We start from the raw sequence: 11,741 nt of genomic DNA on the forward strand, positions 1-11,741 counted from the left end.
ACTTATGTGAAGTGCGATTTGGATCCATTATCTTAGTTACCCGAGGACTAATAATACTAGATGCTAAACCTTGCAGACTTACTATTTTGATTCGGCAACTCAATCAGAAGCGCATCTGGTGTAGTGGTATCATAGTACCCTCCCACGGTACTGACCAGGGTTCGATTCCCTGGATGCGCAATGTTACTTCTACATTTTTATTTTGAGATCAAAATTTCGGGTAATTATCTGAGAGATTTTGATTTTTTTTATGATATAGATGTATGACATATTGTTAATTCGACTAGTAATTTTATCTTATTTATTGACAAACAGTGAATTAAAATTAAATAATAATTTTAATTGAAATTAAAATTTAAAACTCAAAATAATAAAAATCATCGTTTGTTACTTTGTAAAAAAATATATATATATATCTGGCATAAATCAGTGATTTATTTATTTTTACTAAAATAAATAAATAAATAATAGTTAATTGATACTTGGAGTGAACCAGTGTACTCAAATACTTCCTTCTCTTCTCTCTAAGTAGTAATCCTCACAACAAAGAAAAGCATCCCAATCCATGATTATATTCTATTTCCATCCACTTCAAATAACTCAACTATATTCTACTTCAATTATTATCAATGGGTCCTGTTTTCTTCTTCTCCACCATCGCTGCCACCCTCGCCGTGTTCACCAGCTTGCCGGAGCTCCGAAAATGGCAACGCCGCCAGCTCATCCTCCATAAACTAAAACTCATCACCAACGCTCTGGAACAAACTGAAGAACGCCTTATCAGACTCCAAGAAAGACATGACAAGATCCTCTTCCAACTCAACTCCAACTACTTCCCTTCCTTAGCCATGGCACACGCCTTATCTGCTTCTCAACAAGCCATGGATGAAGCTCTCCATTTCTCAGCTTCCCTTCAATCTCTTCATCTCAAGCTTCTCACTTCTTACCCCCCTTCTTCTCCTCCTCCTCCTCCTCCTCTCTGACCCTTATTAATGTACTATTATATCCATTCATTTATTCAATTAATAATCAAAACACAACAAGCAAGAAATCAAGAAAGAGAAAAGAAAACACTAAGATTCATTGTTATTGTTCTTCTTCTTCTTCTCTTTCCAAGCAATGGCGCAGGCATCCATGGTTTCAGTGACCTTCTTGCAAGCAGGCCGAGACAAGAGATCCTCCCACCAAGCCCTCACCTTTGGCCGAGAATTTATCAACAACGCACAACGAGGTGAAGCCATGAGCCTGTGAGTTTGCGGCAAGTGATGCAAATCAGCAAGACTGAAGAAATCTCCAGCCAAGTACTTGCTCTTCCCCAACCTCTCTTCATACACATCAAGCACCTTCTCTAAATCACCAACCTTTTTGGCCATCACTTGTTCATCTTCAACTTTACCAAAGTATCCCACCTCGATGACATAGTTTATCAGCGCAGATATCACCGGCTCATACTGTTCAGCCTCCACCTCCATCCACACTTCCACCATTGCTTCTTCTTCTGGGTTACTCTCTCTTATCAAATCCTTGCTCATCCTCTTGTGCTTCCTTGCTATGTACTTTGATATTGCTCTTGATCCTACACATCAAAACAACTTCATAGTTCATACATATATATGTATATATGGAATTTGAAAAGAAGAATGAAAGTGAGAAGGTGACCAAAGAGAGTGAGGTGGGCATCTTGGAGAGCTGGTATTTGGCCAAAAGGCTGAAATTTGAAGATGAAGATGAATGAGTGAAGTTGAATGAAGGTGATTAATAGAATGGAGTGAGGGAGTATATATTACATACGTTGATGGAGAGGTAGGTGGGGAGCTTGGTTTCTCCAGCCTCAGGGTCGATGGGGATCAGGTGGTAGTCGACGGCCATCTCTTCTAGAGTTGCCATTACTCTTGCTGTGTCTACTGCTACTTCCAGTCCGTATAACTTCATCTCTGTTTTCTCTTTGTTTCTCTCTGTTTGAGCAGAGGAATGAGTGTTGTATTTAAAAGCTTTAAAAGCTTTTTTTATTAGATGGATATGTATATATATATATATATACATGATATTGTTCTATTATTATTAGTTAAATTGTGTGATTTTGTTTTAGTTTGTATCATGTTTTTTTATTAATTATTATAATGTATGTTTTGCAATTATGGAGATGTGCTGTGTTGTTTGGCTTTTCCTTTCATTTTTTTTTCATTCATTGCCCACATCATCAGTGTCTAGAAAACAAGTTTAGAATTATAATAATATGGATAATTTGGTGGCTGGTGCACTTGCTTTCTGTTACAATTAAAATATTAAAATAATCAAAGTATATATCTTCTAGAAGGAAAAGGTTGGTCAATGTAGATAAGTAGTAGTCTTGCAGGCAGGCAGGCAACTAGTAGCTTTTTAATAATTGATGAAATATTGCAGCAAGTCATGGTCAATATATATCAAACCATTATTTACTTATTTATTTTTGGTTTTCCATTAACACATTAACAGTAATAATATACAACAATCACACAAAACATTAGGTAAAAACAAGAAGCCACTCTTTTTATTACATAATCAAATAAAGATAACACCAGACAGACATGACATCCAAAGATACATATGGATTAAAACAACAACAACAACAATAACAACTCCCAGGGAGAACTAAGTCTAAGAAGGACAAGCTCTTTATTAGTCACATTTCATTTAAGGAAGGAGGCAACAAACAAGAAGCATGATCTGAAGGCTCATTTAGAAGCAGAGGCAGCAGCTGCCTGCATGTCATCAGTGACCTTCTTGCAATCAGTTCTGGAGGAAATATCCTCCCACCAGGCCTTAACATGAGGGCGAGAATTGATGAGTGATGCATGAGGAGTGGCCATGAGATAGTAAGTGTATGGAATGTGATGCAGGTCTGCAAGGCTGAAGAAATCACCAGCAAGGTACTTGCACTTTGAAAGTCTAGCCTCATAAACATCAAGAATTTTGGCCAGTTTATCTACGTTGTCTTTTATGATGTTCTGGTCCGGGGCAGCGCCGAAGCGTGGTGCCACAAAGATCTGGTAAAAGATTGGGGAGATGGCTGGGTTGAACTGCTGGCTCTCCACCTCAATCCATACATTAACTACTCCTCCAGCCTTGCGGTCATTCTTCTTCAGTAGATCTGGTGCTCCACTGCTATGGTAGTTGTTTGCTAAGTACCTTGTGATTGCCCTTGATTCTACATGCCAAACAAATTAAACATTTATTATCATTATTATTATTATTGATCATGTTATGAAGAGTAAAAAAATTACGTAGAATTAAAAATTTTATTAACATTATTTAGCTTATTTTTGTTTTTTTATAAATTTTTTTTACTATTTTTTTTTTAATCTATTTACTAAAAATATAGATTTAAAATGATAAAAAAAAAAAATGCGTTTATGAAAAAATTAAATATATGGATAAGTCTTACACGCAACCAAACATAAAGTCCACAAAAGAATAAACAACAGTCTGTCCTACACCTTAATTAATATTAATAAATAATTTGATATCACAGAATATTTTTAAAGTGTTTTAAAATATTTCTTTTGATATCATAAAAGAATAAAAAATTTTAAAAACAGAGAAAAATTATATAGAGTATATTTTTAAATTTTTTTTTTTATATATATATTCTTCCTGTTTGTTGCGTGGTTAACACGTGGTTTGTTGGTGAACGGTTGATTATTTATGTGCTAATTTTAATTTCTTCTTCAAAAATATCAGACGGTCATAAAGGGCTAAAACTCACCGAAGAGCGTGAGATCACCGTCCTCCAAAGCCGGCACTTGCCCGAACGGCTGCGAAGGTGAAACCACCACCGGTGAACGTTTAATGATAGATCGTCAGTGGAAATCCATCATACGAGTATTTAAAACAATAAAAACAGACTCACGTTGCGGTGGATGTGAGGCGGTTGCTTATGCTCACCGGTGCCGAAGTTGATCGGGATGAGCTCGTACTTAAGGTTGAGCTCCTCCAGCACCGCCTTCACACGTGCGGTGCACGTGGACATCGGAGACCCATACAGCTTGAAAACCATCTTTCTTTTTTTGGTTTAAAGTCCTCTTTTAACTCGACTCTGTTTTCAGTGAGAGTTGTTTGATGAACTGTTTACGGAAATGGTTGTATTTATAAACTTTGGGGGGCCTTGCCTTGGGATCTGCATTCTTGTGATAGAGCGTAGAGATTTAAAGACAGAACTCTCTGGAAGCTTTGAATGTTGACTTGTCGCTCTGTGTCTTGCTCGTGATATTCCTGTTAATTCGCATCATTTTATTTATTTTTTATTTAAATACCATTTTAAAAATGAACGATTGTAACATAAGCTTTTAGCTAAACTGTATTAGCCCGCTAGGAAAGAGTTTAGGAGGCGTTTGATTTCTGGATTAAAGTGGGAATTATTACTTTGTGATTTAATAATTTAAATAATATTTTAATCTATATAATAATTAAATATATTGTTTTAATAATAAATAATAATTAAAATAAAATATTTAGTTTAATATAAATAACAATACTCAAAATATTTTATAATTTAAAAATAATTATTTTTTAATCTCGAATATATATATATATATATAAATTTTTTTCAATCCAATTAATCACTTTCTCATATTAAATATTGATTAAAAATATTTTTTATTTAAATTTTTATTCAACTCTCTCTCATTTTTATTTTTATTCAACTCCTCATCCTCAATTTGAGAACCAAAGGTCTCTTAATGTAAGAACAAACTTTTAGTTGTAAGTACTGATTTGTAGTCTAAATTCTGTGTTGGTCAATCAGATAAAAATACATGATCAAATATTTAATTTTTTAACTGTGCATGATCAATACATTTGTTGTATTTGTCAGAAACAAATAATCATTATAATATTTTTTTTAATATTTTATACATAATAAATTTTTTTTAATGATTTTCGCTATATATTTTTTTGAATAATGGATTAATCAGAGCTAGAATTTGTACACAGACATTTGAAAGAGGGGAATAAAATGTCAATTAAATAGTTTTTTTTCCATTTTATATGAATACATAAATTAATGTAAATATTTTAAAAAGGACATGTTAGGTATTACAATCAGGACTGGTACATTTAATTTTATTATTATTATTTTAATATTAATTTATTATTGATCCATAATACTAATAGAATTCAATAAAATGAGTAATTGGTGAGAAAAGTCATGTGCACCCTTTTCAAAAAAAAAAATAAAAATAAAAATAAAGTCATGTGTAGACATGTCATGATTTCTCCCCATTTCCACAAGGACAACAACTACCAAAGAAATAGAGGGAGGGGTACCAGAATAGCATCAAAATTTTTTTGGGTGGGTAGCATAGGACTACTGACCATTCATAGATGGAATTTTTTTTCCTTTTTAAACTAATTTTATAATTTATATATCTAGAAAAAATAAAAATGTTTTTCCTATAGTTTTTCATCAAATCAGATCAGATCACTCTTAGGCAAAGTATTTATTTTACTAAAGCTATTGGTTTAAATTATAACTTATGCAAAGTGAGAATATAAATATATTAAAAATATTAATTTCATGCTTTACAGGTTCTTAACATGTAATCTATTTAATTTTATTAAAAAAATAAATACTTTCTATAATTCTTTCAATTGGTATAGAAGATTTTTTAAAAAAAATTAAATAATTTTATTGAATAGAATATAATTGCACCAGTAATTTTGTGATAACATCTATTATATTGGGAATATAAGTTATGGTATTTATAAAAACTATTGTATTTGATATATGTTTTATATTTACATTTTTATATTAATAGACTTTTATAGCTCAGAAAATCATTCAAGTTTTAAAGGATGAATAGTAAACAATTGTTATTTCGTGATATGATTAAATAATTATGATGATGTTGAAAATGTTTGGCTCTCAGTTTGTCAATATATATGTGTTGCCATCAATCTAGATCACTATCAAAAGTAAAGTCATTGGAAAATATGGATTATTTTAATGACTTTGTGTAAGATTTATTTACATCAGAGCTTGATTAGTCAAAAAGGGCCTTGCTAAATATTTATACAACAAATATCTATCAGTATATATATGTGTGTAACCTTACAAAAATTCAAAATTTTATATAATTTCTTATAATTTCTAAAATTGCGTGTGTAATGTTTTGGTTAAAAGCATCAGTTTAGGATCATATGGAAATTTTTTATTATTTTCAAAATAATATGAATAATATTTTTAACTATTACATTTTAGTTTAAAAAAATTAGAAAAAATGTCAACAATCGTTTGGTCTATTGACTTGATATCCATATACAAAGTGTTCGTCCCGTTAACAATTGTAACCATGCATGTCCCTAACATGTGATTTGTCCATATTTATAAATATATTATTTTTACAAAACAACAGCCACAGTTTGTAATCTAGTCTCTACTTGAGCTGCGGCAAGATAATAATATTATCTAGACAAAATTATCCTGTTGTGAATCCTGCATCCAAGATGCATCATTAAAAACTGTAATATAGAATGGGAACAGTAGGTGGAACATGTAGTAATTCCTTTGTTCAACTCCGAATTAATTTTTCATGTATACTCCATTTCCATTACGTGTTGCAGATTTTGATGATAAATTCTCATGTAATTAATTTGGATCCCAGTTTTTAAATAAAACATTAACATCAAGTTTAACCACTCCGCTCCATGTTTGTAAAAAAACCTGCATTATGTTAGTCTCAACATCTAGGAATTCAATCACCATTGTCCAGCTTCCTTGGTTCTTGTGACAATTCAAAATAAATAATATGCTCTGCTGTTTTCAGTACCAAACCACAAAAAAACACACAAATTAATCAGGTTGGCCAATGCTTATATTATGCAAATAAGAGTTATGTGGGCAGTTTGGCGGGCGTCATCTTCCAGATGAACAATTTAGGGGAAAAGTGGACGGAAATGAGAAAAAGTGGTCTGACTTCTCTCATTTTTGGTATTTATTTATCCTGAAGTGAATTTTGAACTAAATTCACTTCAGTATTTTTTTTTACTGAAGTGGGGGGAAGTGAGTCAATCTATAAAAAGTAACTTCTTTTCACTTCTAAAATCTTTTTTGAACTCATACAAATTCATCTAATACCTAAATTCTTCGGTTCTATTCTCACTTTCTGACAAATGAACACAAAAGTCCTGGAAGTGATATTACTTCCCCCACTTCAGAGAAGTGACACTTTCTTCACTTTCTGACTTCTTCTCACTTACAGTGAAATAAACATCCCCAATTGATCTTGGTGCAACTTGTAATTAAGCGCCAAACAACCTCCTTCCCACACTAATTATATATGAGTATAATTTTCCAACTGCATTGTTCAATTGATTGTAGACCACAGCATGCAACAAAAGATACAAAGGAGGAAGCAAACATCTAAACCCACTGATTAGGAGAGTTTTCAACAATTAATCTTGAGAATTTGGGCAGCCTGTTCCAATCTTAAGTGAGCACCAAAGATAGAATACATGATGTCAAAATTCAGGCAACCTTCCGAAGCCAAATCATTGTTGGAAATATTCTTAATAGGAAATTGCATATACAGATAAATGAGGTTTGAGAGCCAAAGGGATGTTTAAAAGCTAATTGTGTTATAGCCGAAACATGAAAGATATTATCCTATAAATTATTATTTAAAAATTCAATTCTTAATACATATATATATGTCCAATATATTAACAGTAATAATAATCCCAGGACTCATAAATTCTTATATCTGTTGTAGTATAAAGTAGTATATTATATGTAGATAGGGTGAAAAAAATAAAATAAAATTTCCTGCCTTTGTTCTTCTAGAATAAAGCTAAAATAAGAACATCAATAAACGGGTCCACGGGATCATTATTACTCAATCGATAGGTACTTGCAACCAAATCACTGATTTTCAACGCGGTAACCAATCAAATTCAGGAACAATGAAATAATAACACATAAATGCAGGCAGACTTAATTTGTGGAAGGTACTATACCAGTTAAGTATCTATGGTTACCTTTAATTTCCACTAAATTGAAGAGAGAATATTGCAATGATCTGATCTCAAAAATAACTGCTAGAATATTTTCATAGACGGTTAAAACACTATCCTATGCAGACAGACTTCAATTAGTCAATTCAGTTCTATCAAGCATGCACATTTACTGGTGTTTAGTGTTTAGTCTACCAAAAATAGTCATCTTTGAGGTGAAAAAACTATATAGAAAATTTTTGTGACATGGAACAGAGAAGTCCAAGAAGAGAGGCCTAATTGCATGAGATATGGTCTGTCAATAGAAAAGAACATGAGGACAAGACGTGGAATCAAATTGCACAAATGAAACACATCTAGGAAATTATTCAAGGAAAACAAATCTTATGGGCTACATGGGTAGCAAAAATCAAACTGAGAAGGTCGAGCTTACTTGACAACAGTTGGAATTGGAAGAATCTACTGAAATTGCGAAAGTTAGCAAAACCTCTGGTTAATTACCAACTTGGGGTTAGCAAGATGTTTTCGTTTTGGTTTGATCCATGGTGTAATGGTGAATCTATAGTAGATCTATTTCCTGAAGTGAACTTTAGAGAACCATATATGAACAAATACACAACTATATCTGAATATTGGAACAATGGAAGATGGATTATACCATTGAGATGGAATCCTGTGATGGTAAGAATCTCTAAATATCTCACTGCAAATGTTGCAATTGATGAAAACAAAATGGATTGCATTACATGGAAAGTGGAAAAACAAGGCATATATGATACTAAGAGTGTATACAAGTTACTTCTACAACCTCAAATACAAGTCTCATGGACAAAGTTGGTATGGTCGGCATCAAATTTACCTAGACACTCTTTTATTCTTTGGTTGGCAATCCAGAAAAGGTTGCTCACAAAAGATAAATTGATGAAATGGGGTCTAAATGAATCAAATGCTTGTGTGTTCTGTTACTCTGCTGAGGAACAAATTAAGCATTTATTTTATTGTTGTGTTTTCTCTAAAGGAATTTGGTGTAGAGTATTACATGCAATTAATGTGGGCAGAAGACCTCTTCCATGGGATAGAGAAATAAGTTGGTTCTCTCGTAAAGCTACGGGCAAGTCTCTGTTAGCTAGAGTAAGAAGAAAAACATTGGCTGCAAGTGTTTACACTATTTGGAGAGTAAGGAATCAATTAATTTTTTAGAAGAGGTGGCTAGTAGTGAAGAAGTATTCAACTCAGGAAAATCATGATACTGAAGTATGTCCATCAAGTTCCCACAAAGATACCTGGCCAAGAGAGAATTATGCAGAAATGATTTACTAGATGTAAGACATCTTTACTGGTTAGTCCTTAATGTAGTAGCAGCAGAAATGACACCAGGCTCTTAATATCAAAAGAAATATTACTGCTAGAAGTTGTTGGCTCAAGGACAAATTGGAAAGTATCTCTTCATACCCTTTCTGTTTGTGTGTGGGTTCATATTTTAGTTGTTATGAGTATTTGGTGATTTGCTTAGGAGCATCCAAATTATCATTTGTATAAATAGTTGCCCTTTTTTGTAATGTTGAGCTTACTAAACATACTGGTTGGTTTGCCGAAATAAATAAATAAATAAATAATAACACATAAATGCAATCAACAACTCTAATGAAAAATAATAATTAAAAGAAAAAAAATAGAAAAACCGTCAACTTTGAAGTTTGAACAGCTCATCTCTGCAAAGTAGTATTCCAATTCCAACATCAAGAGTAAACAAAAATCCACCAAATAGCATGACACAAAGGCACAAAACTAAAGCAAACCAAATCAGGAAGCAACTTTAATAATAAAAAAAAAGATTTAAATAAATAAATAATACAAAAAGAGTCAACAAACTAATATTTCATCTTTGTCTTCATCCACGAAAAATAAGCAAAGCATCAAGACCTATTCAGTGTATGCACAACCTCAGCATTTTATTAAAAATCTAATTATTTATGTATAAAAAGAACAAAAACAAAAAACAAAAAAAGTCTAGAAACCAAAGCCATCGTCAAAGCCAGCGTCGTAGCCGGCATCGTAAGCGCCGTCGTCGGAGATCATATCGCCGATGAGAAGCCCGCCGAGGGCACCACCGAGAAGACCGGCTCCAAGACCCATCCCGAACTTGTTCTTCTTTTGGGCCTTTGGTGGCACAGCGCTGTATGCATACCCCGGAGGTGGAGCACCGTAGCCGTATCCCGCCGGAGGCGGCGGCGGCTGCTGATACCCGTATCCTGATGTGTACGCCGGGTATCCTTGTGGCTGCCCGTACGGAACCGCCGTTGCATGCGGCGGGTAAGCGCTTGGACCAGCGGGGTACGCGGTTACTGGTTCATCGACCTTGGATCCCTTAGATGGAGGAGGGTATGAAGGGTAGGACGAAGAGGGAGGGTAGGACGCTGCGGGAGGATAAGCCTGGGGATAATCGCTGGCCTTCGCTGCGGGAGGATAAGCCGGAGTGTATTCATTGGCCTTCGCTGCCGGAGGATAAGCCGGAGTGTAATCGTTGGCCTTCGCTGCCGGTGGAGGGTACGCTTGTGGTTGATCAGCGGCCTTCGATGGTGGAGTGTAGGCCGTTGTCGAAGAGTAGACAGATGGTGGCATCGATGTGGCAGCGACGGCATCAGAGATCTTGAAGGAGATATTAAGAACCCCCTTGCCTTTCCCGGACGGCTTACGGACCTGGTAGCTAACGAATTGAGGGGTCTTACCGTCGCCGGAGCCGGAGAGGAACTCTGTAAGAGGGATATGGACCTCGCCGACATCGCGATCGCCGAGGGCACGCTCAGCACGGAGGACGATGACGACGACATGGCGGGCGGGATCGTCAGGGGGAAGGGGGAGGCGAAGAGTGGCGTTCCAGGCTGGGTTGGTGCCGCCGTGGCGATCAGGGGTGGTGCGCTGCACGCTGCGGCGGTCGCCGTCGATGGATACGACGGCGTAGACCTCCATCTTGGAGAAGAGGTTGACGTCCTTGAGGTCTTTGGCGGAGATGAGGGTGATTTCTAGGGTTCGCGAAGCCATGGATCTTGGGCTAGGGTTGCAAAGAAGACGATACGATCTAGGGTTAGGGTTTCTTGAGGGAGAGGGGGGAGCGAGAAGAGAGGGTTTAAATAGCGGTGGATTTGGATGGGTTGAAGAAAGGGCGGCGAGGGTTCGTATTCACTATTCAGATAAGGACGCGTGGATTTATATGGGGAAGGGGGTGAGGATATCATAATGTTCTTATTTGTTCTCATCTGGAGGCGGTTCGATCAGGAACTCAGGGGCGTAGTGGGCTGGGAAATTACGCGATTAGCCCTCTAGATATACGCGGGGTTTACGCGCAGAAGTCTTCTGAGAGATGTGTGCACGTTTTACTTTTAAGACCTTTGTATTGTTTGTTTTTATATGTGGGATTTTGAGAGGGATTTGTGTTAGCTTTGTTAGTTAGACATTTATAGTAGTTCAACTTCAAATGCATGTTAAGATTGATTAACTAAGTAATAAAATTTACCTTTAAAATTTAAACCATAAAAGATAAAAGGAATGAATTAAAGACAAATGAATATGTTTTAAAATGCAATTTTCTGGTTTTTGAAAGGACGGTTGACTTAAAAAAAAAAAAAAGAAGGGATGTGTGGTGGAGAATTGGTCTGAAGGAATCAACTACTTCGCCTGGAGAAAACGCATTAATCATAGCGAAGAAAAAGATCTCAAAAGTGGACAAACTTGCATATTGATTCTCCACTGAT

General features: G+C 35.1%; 3 protein-coding genes and 1 non-coding gene across 4 annotated transcripts; 1 reads left to right on the top strand and 3 right to left on the bottom strand.

Annotated features, from left to right (window-relative positions):
- Nucleotides 1-109: 109 nt before the first annotated feature.
- TRNAG-CCC lies at nt 110-180 on the top strand. The gene has a single exon. It is a non-coding gene; the product is annotated as a tRNA-Gly (tRNA).
- Nucleotides 181-552: 372 nt separating this feature from the next.
- Nucleotides 553-2,013, bottom strand: LOC120283555 (glutathione S-transferase F13-like). Its single transcript, XM_039290260.1, has 3 exons — nt 1,792-2,013; nt 1,660-1,708; nt 553-1,576 (listed from the first exon to the last, which is right to left on the bottom strand). Exons 1-3 carry the CDS (start codon nt 1,930-1,932, stop codon nt 1,074-1,076), a joined length of 693 nt encoding a protein of 230 aa, XP_039146194.1. The 5' UTR covers nt 1,933-2,013; the 3' UTR covers nt 553-1,073.
- Nucleotides 2,014-2,503: 490 nt separating this feature from the next.
- On the bottom strand, nt 2,504-4,110 carry LOC120283430 (glutathione S-transferase 1-like). The gene is made up of 3 exons (XM_039290111.1): nt 3,890-4,110; nt 3,746-3,794; nt 2,504-3,187 (listed from the first exon to the last, which is right to left on the bottom strand). Exons 1-3 carry the CDS (start codon nt 4,034-4,036, stop codon nt 2,715-2,717), a joined length of 669 nt encoding a protein of 222 aa, XP_039146045.1. The 5' UTR covers nt 4,037-4,110; the 3' UTR covers nt 2,504-2,714.
- Nucleotides 4,111-9,838: 5,728 nt separating this feature from the next.
- On the bottom strand, nt 9,839-11,151 carry LOC120250566 (protein SRC2-like). The gene has a single exon (XM_039259393.1). It carries the CDS (start codon nt 11,029-11,031, stop codon nt 10,000-10,002), a length of 1,032 nt encoding a protein of 343 aa, XP_039115327.1. The 5' UTR covers nt 11,032-11,151; the 3' UTR covers nt 9,839-9,999.
- Nucleotides 11,152-11,741: the final 590 nt, after the last annotated feature.

The sequence above is a fragment of the Dioscorea cayenensis genome, chromosome 19 (genome assembly GCF_009730915.1).
Source record: "Dioscorea cayenensis subsp. rotundata cultivar TDr96_F1 chromosome 19, TDr96_F1_v2_PseudoChromosome.rev07_lg8_w22 25.fasta, whole genome shotgun sequence".
Taxonomy (NCBI): domain Eukaryota; kingdom Viridiplantae; phylum Streptophyta; class Magnoliopsida; order Dioscoreales; family Dioscoreaceae; genus Dioscorea; species Dioscorea cayenensis.